The sequence below is a fragment of the Strongylocentrotus purpuratus genome, unplaced genomic scaffold, assembly GCF_000002235.5.
Source record: "Strongylocentrotus purpuratus isolate Spur 01 unplaced genomic scaffold, Spur_5.0 spur5_scaffold_2, whole genome shotgun sequence".
Classification (NCBI taxonomy): Eukaryota; Metazoa; Echinodermata; class Echinoidea; order Camarodonta; family Strongylocentrotidae; genus Strongylocentrotus; species Strongylocentrotus purpuratus.
Window position 1 is genome coordinate 33,377,403 of NW_022145605.1, and position 20,640 is coordinate 33,398,042.

The following is a 20,640-nucleotide window of genomic DNA, read 5'->3' on the forward strand; positions in this document are numbered from 1 at the left end:
CTCGTCTGGTATACTTTTGGGTTTTCCTTTTCTTACAATTTATATGATGTTTAGTTCTAGTTTTGTTCAAAAGGAAACGTTAATTCAACAAGCAATATTCAGCCGTATGAGGAAAATCACCCCCTGGACATGCAATCACCCCCAGAAAATTACCCGGAAAATGACCCCCCCCCCCCCCCCCCCCCCCCCCCCCCCCCACCCTCCCATGACACTTACCCCCGGAAATTACCCCTTATAAGGACAACCACCCCGAGGACAATTACCTTCCTGAAAATTGCCCCCTAAGATAATTATTGTCGAGTATAAATTTGTGTGACAACCAATTTCAATGATAAAAAAAAAGATATTTGATCCAGGGATGTCTCGCCTCCATGGGTGATCCAAAGGCATCCTCGGAGCGGCTGCTCAATTTTTAGTATCGCCAGGCCATCGCAGAGCTAGATCGAGCACCGAGCCGATCGACCTCGGCGGCGGCTGTAGCCGCGCCGCTGTACTGTTACGCTAACGTCCTGGCAAGCTAAGAATGGACACGTTGATATGTCGAGAAACTTACGGATCTAAGTCAGATCCAAGAGACTATTTGTGTAAAAATGATGGCACAATATCAGAGTCACGATCCGGTAACAGAGGGCTGTCATCTATTCTGCACTTCTTACGGGTAAGGCTGACATTTTGATATCAATCATTGTCAATTTTCAATGCTCAGCCCCACATGTGGTTATATTTGTTAGTTTTAATGTAACGGGTGATACGATAATGTTATTTTCTACAGTAGACCTACAGTCTACCGCTCGGTATTTTCCCTCTTTTTTAGATTAAGCATTTTCAACGATTAGGTTGACTAGCAGTGAAGAGACCTCTAATTGTGGGAAATTGTGGTAATGTTATGAGCTGAAGTTATGCAGCACTCCTAATTTGAATATAACTTACAAACCTGTAGGCTGTAGATCTATGTGCTCATTGTTAAACAGCCATGCACATTCATTCAGAAGCAACCATGCAGAAAGCACTCTTCAATACAATACTCTTGGCACACAGAGTGTGTGATGTATTTAATGAGTAATTAGCCATGCACACATTCAACCCTCATAGCATGCCTTATGTACTGGACATGTGAGAGTGGTAAGTTGCACTTGACCACTAGCATGCACAGCATAAGCATGATGTTTTAGTTACACCAATAAACTCCTGAACCTCAAGCAAAGATATGTGGAGTTTTATTACTTTCTTGACCCAGCTACATTTAGTAAAGTACTAACCAAGAAGTCAACATAACAAACCCACTATTTTTGACATGGTGGCAAGCGGTGAGTGCAGGTCACCAACATGCCAGTTTTTTGTGCCAGTCTACCAAGTACCAGTACAGTACCATGTGCTACACAGCAGCAGCCATCTTGGATTTTGCAACACAGCAGCAGCCATTTTGGATTTTTCCTTGTTCAGGAGAAACACACAGGAATTTGTTAGACACCATAATTCCATGAACAGTTAGTTTGTTTGATGCCTAAGGGTTAGTGGCGACACATTCCAGCATTTTGTTCCTTATTCTGAAGCACAGCATTGAAGTAACATTAACATGGCTGATCATATACCACGAATGGATTGGGGTGCACCAAACCTTGCTGAAGCTTTTCGTATGTTCAGACAGAGATTGAGCCTATACTTTTTGGCTAAGCATACGCCTAAGGAGGATGAAGTACCTATCATTCTACTTGCTGCGGGTTAAGAGGGCCTTCATCGATACAATTGTTGGACATTATCAGAGTCTGAACAAACAGCAAAGATCATCCTAGATCGTTTTGAGGAGCAATTAGAACCTCAAGACAATTTTCGAGTATGTCGGCTGAAGCTGTCGAGGACCATGCAGAGGCCAGATGAAAAGCTGGACGATTTCATAAACAGATGTCGACAGATAGCTCGTAAATGCGATTTTGATCACAAGGAGTTGGATGAGCGAATCCTTGAACAGATTATTGCCAGCACACCCATTGCAGATTTCCGGAAAGACCTACTTACTACAAAGAAGGACTTTACACTACAGGGTGCTCTACAGCTAGGAAGGACATATGAAGCATCAAAGTCACATGTCCAAACCCTCCAGTCTCTGTATCATCCAACACAGAGCATAGATGCAGTGCAACGGCAGAAACAACCTAAGAGTTTATGTAAGAACTGTGGGAGACAACATAGATTCGGCAAGGAGTATTGTCCAGCAGCGAGTGTTACATGCTTCTCGTGCAATAAGCAAGGACATTATGCTCAATTGTGCCTATCAACCAAGCTCAAACCATCACAGAAGTATCATACATCGTATGCATCTTCCCGGAAGAAGAGGGGAGTGGGTGAACGCGAACGCCCATCACAACGTTCCAAACAGGTGGATAACGTGCGAGAGGAACACACCGAATCTGAAAGTGAACTGGGTACGTTACCACAACGATTTGACAGATTTCATTTTGACACGATTGTCATTGACTCGGTGAAGAGGAATGAAGCTATTGCACACTTGGACATTAAATTGAAAGACGAACCAGGTGTCCATGACCTGAAAGTAAAGGTGGATACAGGAGCAGAAGCGAATACACTGCCACTTCGAACTTTCAGAAACATGTATCCAGAGCAGCTTGATCGTCAAGGCTTTCCACGAAATTTACCAGATGCAGGCACAATCCTTTCAGCTTACAATGAAACGCTGATTGGTCAGTATGGAACAGTTGTTATTCCCTGCAAGTATAGAGACACAGCATGGACTGATACCTTATTCTACGTGGTTCAGTCCAACGGCCCAGTGATACTTGGTCTCCAGTCATCTGTGGAGTTTGGACTTGTTACTCTCCATTGCTCTTTGAACATTGGAACGCAAGTCAGTGGTGTCCAGGCTCTAGTACAACTCTTTCCACAGCAGTTCGATAGGATTGGAGAATTTCGTACCACACATCACTTGACAGTTGACCCCAACGTTCCAAGTCATGTTGACGCTCCTAGAAAGATGCCTATTGCCTTGAAAGACAAAGTCAAGGCAGAACTGGACAGTATGGAGAGCCAGGGTGTCATCAAGCAAATCATCGAACCAACCGAATGGGTGAACTCAATCACATATGTCACCAAGAAGGATGGAAGCATTCGCATTTGCTTAGACCCTCGCAGATTGAACAAGGCACTTATCAGACCTCACTACAAACAGCAGACCTTGGAGGAGTTGAATCACAAGTTTCACAACATGCAGCACTTCTCCAAGTTAGATGCAAAGTGCGGCTACTGGTCAGTTAAGTTAGATGAGGCCAGCCAAAGACTTACCACATTCCAGACACCTTTTGGAAGATATGTCTTCTGTCGCCTACCATTTGGACTCAGTGTAAGTCAGGACATTTTCCAGTTGGAGATGGACAGAGTTCTAGAAGGCTGTAAAGGGGCAGAATGCATAGCAGATGATATCGTAATCTTTGGACGTACAGTAGAAGAGCATGACCGCAATCTTCTCGACTTCATGCAAGTAGCAGCAAAGAGAGGCCTCACACTGAACTCAAACAAGTGCCATATCAGGCAAACGAGTATCAACTTCTTTGGTAATCGATACTCAAAGGATGGTATCCAGCCAGATCCCCAGAAGGTAGCTGACCTCGCAGGAATGCCGACTCCGAGCACCAAGGCTGAGTTGCAGCATTTCCTAGGTTTCATTACCTACCTGTCTCACTTCATCCCAGATTTCAGCACAAAGACTGCAGTTCTGAGAGATCTCCTTAAGAAAGAGGCTGATTTCATCTGGGAACCACATCATCAAGCAGCCATGGAGAAACTCAAGCAAGAAGTTTCAGAGAAATCACTACTCCAGTTCTTCGACACAACATCCCCAGTGTATTTGCAGTGCGATGCAAGTCTTCAAGGGTTAGGAGTTGCACTCCTACAGCATGACCAGGAAGGTAGACTCCGCCCAGTAGCTTACGCAAGCAAAGCCCTATCTTCAACTGAAACACGCTATTCGTGTATTGAACGAGAGCTGCTTGCTATTGTGTTTGGAGTAGAACGTTTTCACACATATCTCTATGGCAGGCTATTCCATGTAATCACAGACCATAAGCCACTTCTGATGATTATGGACAAACCTCTCACAGCAGCCCCTCCAAGGCTACAAAGGATGTTGATTCGACTACAGGGATACAACTTCCAGATCACACACCGTCCAGGACTAGACAACCTGCTCGCAGACAGTCTCTCACGATTACCAAGCACTCACAACAATGAAACAGTTGAACTTGATCTGAGAGTAGATCTGGTGCAGTTCTCGTCAAGGAAAGTAGATGAACTGAAACACGCTACAAGCCAAGACAAAGTCCTAAGTGCACTGATGGAAGTTATTGTGACGGGCTGGCCTGATACGGTGAAGCAAGTGCAACCAGAGTTGAGAGAGTTCTGGAGTTACCGAGATGAGTTAACAGTAAGCGACGGTATAATTCTCAAGGGAAGCAGAGTTGTAATTCCCAAGCAGATGCAACCAGACATCTTGGAGATGCTCCATACCAGTCATCTAGGCCAACAAAAAACCAAGTTGCTGGCCAGAGGAAAGGTGTTCTGGAGTAACATGAACAAAGACATTGACAGAGTGGTGCAGTCATGTGTGAGATGCCAGGAACATCAACCAGCACAAACGCCAGAGCCACTCCAGCCACACGACATTCCCACGATGCCCTGGAACACGGTGGCAACCGACATGTTTGAATTCAAAGGCAAACAATGGTTAATTGTGGTGGACTACTACAGCAAGTACCCAGTGGTTCGCCAGTTACCAGACCAAGCAACAAGCAGTGCTGTAATCACTATGATGCAACAAGTGTTTGCAGAGCATGGCATACCAGCAAAGGTGGTGAGCGACAATGGACCCCAGTATGCCAGTTACCAGTTCAAGTCATTTGCAGAATCATGGGGTTTTGAACATGCTACATCGTCCCCAAGACGACCACAAGGCAACGGATTTGTAGAGAGACAAATCAGAACCATCAAGGGTATCATGAAGAAGACTTCAGACATTCAGCTAGCACTACTTCTTTGGTGTACAACTCCCATATCAGAGAAACTACCAAGTCCAGCTGAAGTTCTCATGAATCGCCAGTTGAGAACTACACTCCCAGCCAAGTTGCAGAGAACACAGCCAGATGCTGATGACATCTACAATCAGCTGCAGGAAAGACAGAAAAGTCAAAAATTCTATTTTGACAAACATGCCAGAAGAGCTGACTTGCCAGAGCTTTACCTTGGGCAAGATGTAAGATATCGCGACCCAGTGTCCAGACGGTGGTGTCCTGCGACAGTAGATACCAGGGCCGAGGGACAGCGCTCCTACATTCTCCAGAGCCCTGAGGGAAGTTACCTACGAAGAAACAGGCAGCACATAAGACCTGACCATACCGACCAGTCTACAACTGAGGTTCCCAGGGGTGATGATAGCAACGGCCAAGGTGATGAAGGTGCCTCATCCACTGACCACGATGAGCAGTTGAGCACTCCACATCGTGCATTCCCCGAACCTCGAAGCAGCCCAGGACGGGAGGAGGCTCCACCTCGAAGCCCAGGACGGGAGGAGACTCCACCTCGAAGACAACGTTCATCGCGAAACACTCAACGCCCTAAAAAGTATGATGATTTTGAGATGTAACTGATGAAGAAGCACAAATTCAGACTGAACTTGAACTTTTAAGACAATAATGACTCAGTTGACATTCAGTTATCAACCAATTTCAACATTGGATCACATCAATGTAGGGACACGGGTGGTAAAGACCTGTGATCGAAGGTGAAGTTCTGGAACCTCTCCCTTCTTAGTCGCGAAGAAAGTATATATTTATATATATATGTTGTTGTTGTTTTTTTACTATTTATTTCAGTACAATATATTGTTCCATTGTTTTCATACAACTAAAAATATTGAAAACTGTTGTCTATTATTGTGCAAACTCACACAGGAGATAAATGCATCAAATGTTAAGGTAAATCTTAATTGTGCAAAATATGTTCACACTAACATCATTTGAAAGTGGTATTAAGTAACGTACAAAAATACCAAAGTTCACATGGATTAACTGTGAACTGTATACTAAAAAGAAGTAACTTTATTTGTTTTAATCTTCATGAATGCTAACGGATTTTCATTGATTTATACAGTTTGGTATACAATGTGACAAACCAGTCGTTAGAAAATGATATTGTTTTGAAGAATAATGAGAAAAACTGTATTTCTGCTGATGATCAAGGTAACCCTTTCCAAGTGAAAAGCATCATTTTTGTTTTCCGACTTGTATACTGGATGTGTAAAACCAGTTGATAGGTATCATCCTCACTCTTTTGAGGATTCTAGTTTTTTTAAATTTGTTTAAATGGGGAGTAGGGGAAAGGTTGAACAGAATTTATTTTCAAGACATTTGTCAAGTGCTAAACTTGTAAGTAAAACAAGAAGCAAAGATGGACGGGATGAGAGGATGAAAAGTTTTTAACTTTCAAGAGTAAAAACTTGTATTGTTATTTTGAAGAAAGGGAGATGTAATGTTATGAGCTGAAGTTATGCAGCACTCCTAATTTGAATATAACTTACACCTGTATGTGCTCATTGTTAAACAGCCATGCACATTCATTCAGAAGCAACCATGCAGAAAGCACTCTTCAATACAATACTCTTGGCACACAGAGTGTGTGATGTATTTAATGAGTAATTAGCCATGCACACATTCAACCCTCATACACTGCCTTATGTACTGGACATGTGAGAGTGGTAAGTTGCACTTGACCACTAGCATGCACAGCATAAGCATGATGTTTTAGTTACACCAATAAACTCCTGAACCTCAAGCAAAGATATGTGGAGTTTTATTACTTTCTTGACCCAGCTACATTTAGTAAAGTACTAACCAAGAAGTCAACATAACAAACCCACTATTTTTGACAGTTATATTTGTTAGTTTTAATGTAACGGGTGATACGATAATGTTATTTTCTACAGTAGACCTACAGTCTACCGCTCGGTATTTTCCCTCTTTTTTAGATTAAGCATTTTCAACGATTAGGTTGACTAGCAGTGAAGAGACCTCTAATTGTGGGAAATTGGGGTTACAGTCTAGCTACTGTCGAAATGTCAAAGCAATTTAGAGTCTATTTAGATCTATTTTATCTATTTTTGTAGAATTTTTAACAACAAAAAAATAAAGCTTCTAGTTGGCCTGATTAGAACGTCACATGAATAAGGGTTGTAGGTTGTAGAGAAGGAAGTATACTGATTTTTTTTTCAGTCCCGAAAAATGGAGAGGGAGAAACATTGAATGAGAGAGAGAGAAAGAGACGGGGGGGGGGGGGGGGGGAAGAGGAAGGGAGCATGAGAATTGAGAAGGGAGGGAGAAAAATGGAAAACATACGGCTGAATTTGGATCGAGAGAAGGGTGAATAGGAGTGAAAAAGAGAATGGAAAAAAGGAAAACTTGAAAGAGAGAGAGAGAGAGAGAGAGAGAGTGGAGATGAGATGGAAAGGGAGGGGGAGAAAGCACTCCTACAGGAGGTCTAACCGTAAACAGTATTGACCAGTCTATGTAACTGATTTTTATGCTTTCCTCTAGAGTAGTTTGCCATCAGGTTTGATTTTCTTTTAATATATCTAGACCTACATGTATATTCTAGAACTAGAACTATTCTAGAACATTCTTCACTCAATTGTTTTTGATTGATCTGCTGGAATCCTTCTTTTCCTTGTCATCCTATTATTATTGCAGGTTGTATTTCTACCCCAAGGGTATCCAGACAGTGTGAGCAAGGACTACCTAGAATACCAGATATGGGACACTGTACAGGTAATACTCTTCTGGCTCTCTGCACTATAGATGACAACCTTGTTTCTCGTACAAAGCTGTACCTGTGAAATTTTCTACATTAGCTGTAGTGTAGAATGGTACAAGAAATAGATGTATACATGTATGTACTAAATCCAAGAGGAAGGAGGAAAATATTCATTTAGATAATTAATTTTCATCTTGGAAACTCCAAATTTTATAACAAAAAATAGTATTTCAAAGGACCCTGACTCAAGTCATCTGACAAATGTATGTAAATTCAATCCTACATTGATTTCAATGTTTCTTTTACTAGTGCAGCAGCGATTCTGTTCTACATACATTATTGCATGAAATAAGTAGACACTCTCACACTGTGTCACGTGTGACTGCATGTATTCCATAGAATTTGTAACCATGAGCCTTCAACAGTTTTCTTCAAAAGTCTGATGCTGCTCCCGAATGGATTTCTTTGCATACAGCATCAATTTCTAACAGGGTCATTATGGTTTCAAATTAAAAACAAATATTAATGATAATAATAATAATAGAAGTAGAAGATTAATATCACGATCCTTATCTCCTTTTCTGTCTGTGATTTGTAGGCTTTCAGTAGCAGCATCACAGGGACCCTGTCAACCCATGCCATGCTGAAGGGTGTAGGAGTAGGAGATGAGTCTGCCTCCGCTGCTGCTGCTACCATCACATGGCTACTCAGGGGTAAGGCATGGGACTTGGTATAGGGCAATGGTTCTTAAGTTAGGGGAGGGGAGTGGGGAGGGGGGGGGGGGGGTTGGATGATGGTTGGGGAAGGGGAAGGAGAGGGAATTTGGAATTCTCTCAGCTATGGGGAGTGGTAAGAAGACTTTTGAATTCTTTGTGAAGTGAATAATTCTCACAATATTGATGATGTATAATGGTAGAGGAAGAGGTCTCCTTTATAAGGGTACAGGGACGTCTCTAGGCCGTTGTGGCGTGCGCCTGTAATCCAAATAACAATGGAAGTTACAAACTGATTTAGCCGAGGACGCAGGTTCGAATCTGAGTCACGTCTTTCGGATGGTGACGTTTAAAGTTCAGTCCCCAGACGTAAATAATCATATCTGATTGATACACGTCTGTAAAAACCAAATACACACACACACACACACACTCTCAAAATGATACGATTGCTTTTCACTTCTGTCAGTACCGGTTGATAGTTGTTCACCAAGTATAGCATGATTGCAATTTAGTGCAGATTAACGCTTTTCTGTGCCGGGAAGTCTCACAGCACCCTACATTTTCAATTTTACTGTTCATAAGCTGGTCTCTGACCTTCATCAGGAAATATTTATAGATTTTGAAATTCCATGTATACATGTACAGTGTAATCCTATTTCATTGTCTCTTTCAAAACCCAATTATAGTTGGGTCTTATTTATTGGTAGCTCTATGAGATAATACAGAAGCATTTGTTCAGAATAACAATGAAAGTATTGATTATATGAAGTATTTTGAATTTGATAATGTTTCTCTTTCATAGATGGCACAAGTATGACTGGCAGAATCGCATTTGCTTGGTACCAAGGGTCAGTTACATTCTTCTTTCGTACATACCTCATTCTAAGACAAATTTATGAATAATTCAATAATTTCATGACTATGTCAGAATGTTAAATAGTATATGTGACAATTTGAATACTGAGTCTGAGATAAATCAGGCTTGAGTCGATGGGAAATGTGTGGTATATATATCCAAATCAAATTATTATATCCATTCGGGTGAATTAATCAGGCAGTATTCACTAGTGTCAACCAAGACATTTTGAGATGTCCTGTATGGATTCTCATTGACAAGTCTCTCTTTTCTCTTTTCCATAATACTTATTCCTTTTCGATGCAGTGCACAACATATCTGATGTGAGAAATGATTCAAATATGTAGAATAAACAATGATGCATTCTACCCCCCTTTTGTCTTGATAGGTCAAGCCTGGATAGTGATGCAAAAAGATGGAGGTAAGCATTTTTTTTTTTTTTTTTTTTTTTGGGGGGGGGGGGGGAGGAGGGGGGGGGGGTGGGGAGTTTTTTTCTTTTTCAGTTTTATTCTTATCATCTCTATCTCTATTTTCCTATCTGGTTTTCAATGGTTTCTTGAGATCCCCCATTTCTATACTCCATCTGACCCTCTCTCTCACTCTCATGAATAGCCAGTTGTATCCATAGGGTTGAAGAGTAACTAAAAGGGTGAATTTATCAAAAAGAGGTAAAACTATATCAAATTATGATTAAAGGTATTACAAAGTTTTGGGAAATTTTGAAAATGGGTGGATAGTGAATCTTTACAATTTTGATACATTTGGATGCCCCTGTGGATGTATTAAAAGCACTAGAAACTTTAGCCCCTAAAACACTTCTGCTTTCGAGAAAAATTGAATATAAAGATTTACCGGTGCTCCCGGTAAATTTTGATAAATTTAAAAAAGCTCCCACGGCCGTACAATGGTAGCTGCGACCATGAAAATTTCAGAATATGTAGTTGTGGTATATGATTTCCGAACGGGAATATCTAATCGGTCGATTTTAGTCAATAAACATTGTTTTATAGCTTAATTAATATATTGACCTTGAGAGGGAGCTATGCAACATAAAGTGTTTATTATTTACAATTTCATAACTTTAGAGTCGATTTCGACTGCGACAACGATCACTGAATATTGTAGGATCGCATATGCTTCCAATATGTTTATTTGAACCAAATTCATGACCCCATACCAAAACTTTGTATTACCTTTAAAATTATAAGTAGACATCATAGTGCTCTTACAAAATGTGTCTTCGTGTTATAATAGCAAAGTTGTATTTGCGCTCATTGATTTTATCAATTTTAAGACTACTTTTTTCTTTCTTCCATGCAGATTGTTTGCAGACATCATGAATGATGCGGCAATGTGTATAGAGCTTATCTCCGTTTTCTTTCCGCAGTACTTTGTCATCATTGCATGTGTGTCATCACTTTTCAAAGTAAGTATACTGCCCTCTCTGGGAGTATTGAAACAGTTTAATGTGGTTCACTTCTTCTGCCTTCCTATTTCCTTTGTACTAAAAAATCTGAAATGTCTATTTTTGCCCTCAAGAAAGATTTCAAGGCACGCATACACCCTAAATATATTTGTTGGAAGTATGTTTTTATACAGCCCCTGTATGAAACAAATCCATCTTGTTATCAATAATAAGAAATTAAGAAATAATTAGAGTTTTTGAAATTGTCTGTACAGAGCAAATGGGAGGGGAGCTTGCAAGGTACATATATGTCCCAAAGTTGCCAATTTGATTGCAACTTCAAAAACTCATAACTTGCTTATTTTGAAATCTGATTTTGCTTAAAATTTCACTGATTGATCCTCTCCTTCTGCTTCTATTTAAACCAATCCTATATCAGGGTGGACTTCCTTATAACTAGAGCGACATGATATTATATGGATTATGTTTTCTTAACTTTCAGTCGATGGTAGGGGTCGCCGGGGGCGCAACGAGAGCCGCTCTCACCATGCATCAGGCTCGGAGGAACAACATGGCTGATGTGTCTGCCAAGGATGGTAGCCAGGTAAGCTTGCAGGGGGAATTCCCTTCCTCGTAGAGGGGATTCCCCATTCTTATTCAAGGTATTATCGCAATCCATGGTAGGGCTAGGGGTTACAGGGAATGACAAAAGAGGAACCATGGCCTGCCAAGGATGGTAGTCAGGTAAGCATGCAGGGGAATTCCCTAAAGAGTGTATCTCACTGAGCGGCGAATGCTTACGAACGTTTCAAATTTTGGATTCGCCAACTTTTCTGACGAATGTTGACGAAAATCAGAGTACGCCTCTGCAACATAGTGACTTTTAGCGATGTTAAGCAGCACTTAGCAACATTTGAGCAAATGTTTGCGAAATTTTTTGCGAACGGCAGCTGGCGTCTATTAGCAACTGTAAGCAAATGTTTTTCAAAGATTAGCAACTATTTTAGAATCTTTTGCCACTATTTGTAAATGTTTGGGACCTTTTACTAACTCCTGGTACTTGATGGGTCGATTTTATATAGGGACCATATTGTCACAAGGTTGCTAGCATTTGCGAATCAAAAGAACTTCAGCACACTGTCTTACAACCATTTGCAAAGGCTTACAACAGTTTTGCAAATGCTTGCAACTGTTTGTGGAAAAATAAATTTGCAAAGAAATTTTTAACATGTTCAAAATAATAATTTCAACGAGAAAAACTGGTTGCGACAATGCAAACTGTTTGCAAACTATCTTGCAACCTTTTACAAACCTTTTGCAACATTTTACAAACCCTGGCGAAACCCTGAATTCGCTAAGTTTGCAAGCATTCGCCACTCAGTGAGATACCCCCTTAAAAGACTTGATCAGATGAGATGGCAAAATCGTGGCATTGTTTTTTATTTTGCTTAAGTTATTAGATGGATAATGTGTCTTGAAATGTTATTTTACGACTCTGTTTGAGAAAGTTGCCTTCAATTATTCATATATTTATGCTTAGAGATACTAAGTTAGTCTTTATCTCTTTCTCTCTATCTGTTTTTTTTCAGGAAACATTGGTGAATTTAGCAGCTCTTTGTGTAGGCCTCATCATAACTCCAATAGCTTCAAAAAACATTCTGTAAGTCACTGTAGAACTTTTAATGTACTTTCTGCAGTGTTAAAACTGTGGCACAACTCCTTGTCTTTCTTCTAGCATGTGTTGGTGCCCATCTGCGTTAAAGGTATAGACCAGTTTTGGAAATGCCCCCCTCTCAAAAAATGAAATGGAAGCTTTTATTAAGGCGAGGCGTCAAAAATATCGATACCAGCAGGCTGCCGCCTCACGTATTGGCGCATCGAGGCTGCAATTACGGCCGAAGCCTGGCTGGGGCAATTATTTTTCACTTATTAGCCCAGCCGGCTTGCGCCAGGCCGGGATCTGAGGCTCGGTTTCCATTCGAAAGGCGGCAGTCGGCGCATGCTTTTGAATGCCATTTCCTACCGCCAGCGGTAGCCGGCTGAGCTAATTTAAAAAATGCAGCCAGGACGCACAAGTGCAGTGCTGCCGCTGGCTGGTATATTTATTTTTGACGCCTCGCCTAACAATCATGTGAAAGAATATGTTTTGACTAATACGTGATGATACAAATTTTGCCGGGAAACTGCAAAAATTTAATGTAAAAGATACATAAATTAGATTACATTGATAAAATTGTAATATAAAGCATATAAAAAAAATTGTAAAAAAAAGCATTATCATCGCATACAATTAGCTTGCAGTTCTTGATGAAAAATATTGCACGATAGTAAAAAAAGGTCTAGGAAAAGGAAGGAGTGTGTTTCTAGACAGGTAAGTACTGGCACTGTAAGCTTTATTCAAATTTTTAAAGATCTTCTTTTCGAGTCACTACACAAGTCCCGTCAGTGGTCCACACAGGCTTTGGCACTGCAATTAACGGCCAAAACATGTGATGGATCAACTTCTCATCGCATGACCGTACAATACGCACATTAAAAGATTGGCAGTTTGTGGATCCAATTCATGCAGACACAGAGGTGAACATTGATATCTTTCTTTTTTCCTTTTCAGACTGACATGGTCTCTTTTCTTTCTCTGCACCTGTCTCCATCTCTACGCCAATTACCGGGCGGTGACGTGCGTCGTCATGGAAACGCTGAATCAGAACAGGTTCCACATCCTGGTCCAGGACTACCTCCACAGTTCTCATTTCAGCATGTCTGGACCTGATGCCGTGAATAGTAGAGAACCTGTTATATGGAGTAAAGTTTTAACAACGTGTATAATTCATCTCCCTTTCAGTAAAAAATGAATCAATGTGCTATATTAAAAAGATATCCTGGGGATTGTTTCACAAAGACTGAGATCGACTTTAAGTTGGACCTAACTATGGCAGGCCATTCATGCCACTGGTTGCTCTCCCTATTGGTCTCTTAGTCATGATCTTTAGACAATATTTTTTCCTTCAATAATGAACGATCACAAAAATGTAAATTCTTTAGATTTGTGACCATGATTTTCTACGTCCCTTGAGAAACCAGTGCCAGGAATGGTCAGAGGAACTAGTGGCATGAACGGCCTGCCATAGTTAAGTCCAACTTAAAGTTGATCTTAGTCTTTGTGAAACACTCCCCAGGTCCTCTGCCAGAAGAAGAAAATGATTGGAGCAATGTAAATATTTGCTCATTTGATGACTAACAAATTTTCATATGATAAACAAAATTTTTGGGTTGAACTATATGTAATTTACAGAAATCATAAATATTTGCATACTGTTGTAGATATAAATGCCATTATCAGATACCATTGTGATAAAACTGATTAGATTCTCTATTATTTTTTTGATAATTTTTGTTTTTCTCTTTCTTATTCAAATCTTTTTTCAGTCAGAGTAAAGTCAGGTAATTTTGAAGAAAAAAAGAGACTGAAATCAGGGAATTTTCTTTGCCTCCAAAGTATTTAAATAGTCATAATACCTTCATTACCTTGTCCCTTGTTTATCCAGCGGATAATTGCCTATGTTAGCATCTTTACACTTCACTTGCTTTCGTCGCCTCTGCACAGTCCCTCGTTTACCACCTGTGTAATTTTGCACAAAACAGTAGGCACCAATTGACGGAAAGATTGCTTTGTGCAACACAATTGCTATGCAAAATTACCCATTTCCGGTCTTGAATAGCTCCATGACGATTAATCTTACACTAGTGGAAATATCGATGGTGTCTTTGGTATGCATGTATCTTTGCCATGATGCATACAATGCGGCGTAGGGAGATTCTCAGTTTAGTTTGTAATGAGTTAAACTGGAAACAAGTTTCAATTGTGATCCAGGAATTTGGAACTCCATCAGGGAAAAACTCATAGAAAAATCAGGGATTTTGTTTTCACAAAATGATTGGAAACCTGATATCTGATTGTCCTGTGTATATTTGACATTGGCCATGGCTTTGACACAATTATGAGTACCGGTATTCAAGACAAGACAGTCGTCAAAGAAAAAACAATAGAGTAACATCACTTATGCCGTTAGTGCAAATTACATTAACCCTTTACCTACAGGCACTGGGTGGAACTGTATTAAGCCTATGGGAATGATAGAATCAGTAGTCAATGGGTTAAACTTAAACGAGCATATTTTCACTTGTTTGACCCACTTGTTTCTTTATACAGGGCTCTCAAGACCTCTGAAGCTCAATCTTGGTGTGCCATTCCGTACAGTAGCCAAAAGGTAAGTACACCGATATGTCAATAGCACATTCCAATATTCATGTTAAAGTGACTCGGTAACATTGTCTCAGATTCTGAAACAAAATCCTGGATTTAGCTCATGCTGCAATGATAATTATAAACCTTAAGGTCAGACAGGAATCCCATGATTTTTACAAGCCGATCGCCTGTCTGATTATCAAGATATTTATGATTGGAAATCGAAATCTAATTTTGCATTTTCCTAACAATTTTGATAACACTACAGTCTATAAGGGAGAATGAGTATGGCTCTGGCTCCTAATGGTTAGGAGCCAGAGCATATAACACTGAGTTCCTATAGGAAATATATTCATTCAGATGGTCATATCTCAGCCAATACTCCACATATTCAATTGGTTTTCAACATTTTGACATTATTTTTGATGCTCTTTCGGAAAATGAAGAAAAAAATTGAGAAATTCTAAAAATAGATTTTTTATGACATCACACTTCATCACTCTATTTGACACACTTGATGGATTGTTTTAAAACTAGTTTTTAACAAATCATGATTTTGCTATATAGAAGTGAAGTACGTGTAAAGTATATATGTAAAATGCTTGCCACTTGCATCAGTTATTGACTTGTCTTTATCAAATAAGATACAAATTCCTGATTTTGCTAGATAGATAGAAATTATGAGGAATGTGTTTATATTCAAAATACTTGCCAATATCCATGCAGTATTTTTAATGAAATGCTTTGCATTTTTTTTGGTCAATAATAAACTCATTTTTATTTGATTCATTTATTCATTTTTTTGTTTTGTTTGTTTCAGCATGAGGGACATTGAGATGTGTTTACAAAGCAATGGACAGGAAAAGTTTTTGTTGAGTTTGGATGTGAAAAAAGGTAAGCCCTTGTTTCTACATGTATCTAGTTGCTTTATCTTTCATTGGTGGGTCAATTTGTCAAAACGAATGTATCTATCGATCCGTGGAATTCATGAATACATTGTGACTTCTTGTAGCTAAACAGTTGTGAAAATTGCTATTTTCTCATCATGCTATTCGTTTCTAGTCACTTTGGTATAAATCTTTTTCTGAATAATTGATACTGGCCATGGGTTGTAAGAACCCATCTATATTACTTCATTGAATGACCCTACTCTCTTTTCCTGTTGTCTTTATTTTTATTATTTTTTTTATTACATTTTAATTTATCTCTTTTATTATCTCTTTCTCCTCCTCATAGAGGTATTTGAAATATGGGGAATGCAAAATGACTGTTGTTATTTATTGGTGCTGAAAAAGAAATATAAACAAAAGCTGAAATAAACTAGTTTCCAGTGCTTATTAAATGTTTTTGAATTGGATAGATGTATTTGAAATGTGGGGAATGCAAAATGAAGGTTTTTAGTTATTGGTGCTGAAAAAAAATCCTGATTTAATCTAGTTTTCAGTGCTTATTTATGTTTTTGTATGCCTTTATTTCCTAGGTTGTATTGATATTGTAATACATCATGATAGTACATCAGAGGATTTTATCAAAGCATGTCTACAGGCTGAAATCATCATGTATACTACATTCCATCTCCATGACAACAGGGTAAATATTCTCCCTTCATTACATGATATTACATCTTCAGTGAAAGGGCATTGCACTGTGTAGATAGTACTACTATCTACACAGTGCAACAAACTTTTCTTCTCCCATCAATGATGGGCGAACCATCTTTCATCACATGATCTACTTTTGACCCAGCTTAGAGCAAGATTCTTAGTATGTGGAATATAATGACAGAAAACTCCTGCACAACTGCTGAGAACAATAAACCAATGAGTTGGTTTTCCGCTTGGTTATTGTTAAAGGGAATTAAGGTAAATTTTAATCGGGTAGTTTTTTTTTTTTTTGGGGGGGGGGGGTGGGGTGGGGGGAGAAGAGGAAGGGACTGTTCCTATGGGGTAGTTGTCCTGATATGCTATTGAACAGATGGATAGGAAAGTAATCATTGTATTCATATAGTATTCAGTTGACCTTATGGGACACTTAGAAACTAGAATATGACACCTGGCCGGGACCCGTTTCAGAAAGCCTTCTTTCAATGACAAATGACAAAAGTCAGTGACAAATCTCCTGATAACCAATCAGATGCAAGGATTTCAGTAGCTTATAACAAGAACTGTCATTTGTCACTGATGAAAAGTTTTGTGAAATGCCCCCTTGATCCAGTCAATTAAAGAGGAGAAACATGTGCTCTCCATACTCATGTTGTTAAAGACACCAATATATTAAGCACTCATAAGATGAACCCTTGTAGCCAGTAAAATTAATATTTGCAATACTTTTAAGCTATATATTCCTTTCTTTTCTTTTGATTTGTGTGGTACTTTCAGGCGCATGGTGACAATTTGTCTAGAGAACTGACAGATATCTTAGAAAGAGGTAAGATATGAAATGATAATAAAAATATGATCTTATTTACCTAGGGTTGCCTTATCAGTAATAGAGGGGAAATCCATCCTGCCAATTACCTGATATTGATAAAAGGAGAGGAGCAGGTCAGTGAAAGTTTTGAGTAAAATCCAATTAAAAATTAGAAAGTAATGAATTTTTGAAGTTGTGATCAATCAAACAGTCTTCGACGTATCTTACAAGGTTTTCTTCAGTTTGCTGTGTACAGAAAATGTGTAAAATTTCATTTTCTTAGTTATTGATGACGGAATAATTATGTTTCGTTCAGGGGTTGTATAAAAACACAATTGTAATAATTGTATTAAACTAGTGTGCATGTATGACCGGAAAATTTCTTTAGGGAACATAGAAATTCCATGACGAGGCACCATTTAGGAAATTCTTTGTACAGTGTACCCATATGTCTTGCCAAAGGACACTAATGGCAAGGCAGGGATTAGAACCCTATAACATGTGCTTCATACATCTATGATTTGTCATCTAAACCACTTCACCTCCAAATGATATACACATTGAAGTTTTGATATTTATTATTTTGTTTTCCTTGTTTCCATGGTAATCTATCTAGGTGTGTACATGAACAGAGACGATGCCTGGCAAGCAGTCAAGGTGTCCGGCCAGATATGCAACAAACTCTTCCCAAGGTTCCTTCATGACCTAGGTCAAGCTGGCTGGGTCAAAGGTCATTCACAGCTGGGCGCCGATGAATGGAGAGCAACGTGGAGTATCAGTGGGGTCGATGCCAGGAAAGTGTTCTAAAGTACAGATCGTAGGTCAACACAAGGCAATGTCACAGGGTTCATGAATATTCATGAGAATATAGGCAGGCATTGTTGAACTTTGTAAACAGTTTTGATTTCTGGGTACGGGGGCGTGAAGTCATGTGACCCCTATCTCACGTTACTCCTTTTGGTATCTCATTCCATATGCATTTCCTTGTATATTTTTCCTTTCTTAATCTTTTTGTTATCTTTGTTATCCTTTATTTCATCCTTCTATCATATTTTCCCTGTTTTTCCTTATGTTATACTTATGTTATATATATATATATATATATGTTATGTTTTTTTTTATGGTATCGTCCTCTTTGCTTTCCCTACCGTTTTAGAAAGCTCACTATTTTACCTTGATAGAACACAGTGTAGTATATCATGTGCCCATTAGAAGGTTTTAGCAATGGTTATCCTAATGTAGTGGAGGGTATTCCTGTACTATTTGAAATTGCTATGCCAACATGCACCTTCTGGCAAAGCTCATAATGACTTGAACAACTCAGCACTGGAATGTTCATAGAATACTTGTGCAGTGTACAGTCTACAACTAGATTATTCATACGCCTGGTAAACGTGATGTTTTTTCTTCTTTTTTTCCCCCGTAACTCAAGATTGAAAGGTGGACTGGTTGAACTAGGCCTTTTTAGATATGTCACATTCTCAAGAAAAATAGATCGAGACAAATCTGTTTTTCACATACTTAAAAATCCTACAAAACCTGGTAAGGATATGAATAATTTTTGTATTAACTGTGTTAATGTACATGCACTGTATTTATTGCATTTTAAAACCAATAATATCTCTGTACAAAAGATAAATAAATAAAAAAGACTGTTTTGTTCACATCATCAGATGTACATATCATTTTCAATTGTCACTCCAGTGTATTTCAAAATGTATTTTGCTGAAATTATGTACACTTAATTTTGTATCACATGACCATATAGAGAGAAATACCTATTAAAGTTACTAAATACAACCAAATACATAACAATGTGTATCTGTTCATGGTGTATATGTACACTCAATTCTGGTTGAAAGTTTGTGGCTGGGATTCACAGAGAAAATATTTTCCTACCCATTTCAAGACAACATTTTTGGAAAGAGCTAAATTGATCTCAACCTCTTCATATTAGCAACAGTGATATTATTTTTTCTTTTATTGCTACATCGTTCTAATGATATTTCATGTCTCTGAAAGCAGTATGCAAGTTCATGAACTATGCTGAAGAAAAAAAACTGTCAATTTTGTTTAAAAATAGTAATTTTGAACTTTTCACCGTGTTGCCAATATAAGGAATTTTGATGCTTATCTCCTTATTTAAAGGTAAAGACCAGTATTGGAAACGCCCCAATTTCAAAAAATGAAATGGAAGCTCTCATTACCAATCATGTGAAAGAATATGTTTTGACTAATACATGATGATAAAAAATTTGCCGGGAAACCGCCTACTAATTCATATATTTGGTAAATTTATTTCTCTCTTGGTCTGTGAGAGATATAGGGTAGTCCCATATACATCTTCCTGTGTATAGTGCTTGTAACTTTACGAAGAATGGGCCAAATTTCTTATCATTTTGATGACTCCAGAACCTTGCAGATGATCAACCTTTTCTGATCGATTCCACAACGTTTCTTTCACAATGCAATCGCATGACCATAACTGGTCTTTACCTTTAAAATTCATGGCATAAAATGTGGCCATGCAGGAAAAATGGATGCAATGTGTGCATGAATATTTCCCTTTCTTTACGTGCATCTGCTATGCACATTATTTCTCTAGAAATTGAACTGAACTGAACTGAAAAACCTTTGTTTAAAAAGTATGCACACAATTTGAATATGTTAGTAAACCAGACTATTGCCTTGGGTTTAATTTTTTTCGAAAGCCTCTGCAATCATGTAGTTCGTTTTATGATTTTGTCTATATCTCTCTATATCTCTTACCCCCTCCCCTGCTTCCATATCCACTCCATATCATTCATCTGTCCCCTACTTCCCCGTTAAGCTGCATCAGCTCTCTCTCTCTCTCTCTCTCTCTCTCTCTTTTTTTTCTTCTCTCTCTCTCTCTCTCTCTCTCTATCGCTCTTTCCATATTACTCTGTGTCAATTAAACTAGCTCTTTAAGCTCATAATATCGAGAATGTTGTTATGACAATAAAACATTCCACCCATTAAAACAAACTAGACTAATTAACCACCGTCGCCCTAGCTCCCTTGTCATCTCCAGACCAATTAAAACACTGTATTGTATTGGCTCATGAGTGACTGTTGTACTTATAAGGCGTATGCATGTTCAAACCACTTTAACTACCATTGTCAATTAATCAACGCTATCAGAATGTACACAAGGCAAAGTCTACAGGGCAAAGTA

General features: G+C 38.8%; 2 protein-coding genes across 2 annotated transcripts; both read left to right on the plus strand.

The window, feature by feature from the left end:
• The first annotated feature begins 525 nt into the window (after positions 1 to 525).
• Positions 526 to 18,490, plus strand: LOC590967 (RUS1 family protein C16orf58 homolog). The gene is made up of 14 exons (XM_030992245.1): positions 526 to 658; positions 7,749 to 7,826; positions 8,411 to 8,525; positions 9,331 to 9,376; positions 9,773 to 9,805; positions 10,705 to 10,810; positions 11,292 to 11,393; positions 12,379 to 12,449; positions 13,401 to 13,591; positions 15,000 to 15,057; positions 15,856 to 15,929; positions 16,516 to 16,625; positions 17,414 to 17,462; positions 18,061 to 18,490. Exons 3-14 carry the CDS (start codon positions 8,453 to 8,455, stop codon positions 18,249 to 18,251), a joined length of 1,104 nt encoding a protein of 367 aa, XP_030848105.1. The 5' UTR covers positions 526 to 658; positions 7,749 to 7,826; positions 8,411 to 8,452; the 3' UTR covers positions 18,252 to 18,490.
• LOC115926487 (uncharacterized protein K02A2.6-like) lies at positions 1,295 to 5,650 on the plus strand. Its single transcript, XM_030991242.1, has 2 exons — positions 1,295 to 1,307; positions 1,764 to 5,650. Exons 1-2 carry the CDS (start codon positions 1,295 to 1,297, stop codon positions 5,648 to 5,650), a joined length of 3,900 nt encoding a protein of 1,299 aa, XP_030847102.1.
• Positions 18,491 to 20,640: the final 2,150 nt, after the last annotated feature.

What these genes read in the sequence shown, in the direction of transcription:
- LOC590967 (XM_030992245.1), top strand. Translation starts at nt 8,453, where the DNA reads ATGCTGAAGGGTGTAGGAGTAGGAGATGAGTCTGCCTCCGCTGCTGCT. An exon ending in AGTGATGCAAAAAGATGGAG is followed by an intron (nt 9,806 to 10,704) that starts GTAAGCATTTTT and finishes TCTTCCATGCAG; the next exon opens with ATTGTTTGCAGACATCATGA. An exon ending in GAGTTTGGATGTGAAAAAAG is followed by an intron (nt 15,930 to 16,515) that starts GTAAGCCCTTGT and finishes TTTATTTCCTAG; the next exon opens with GTTGTATTGATATTGTAATA.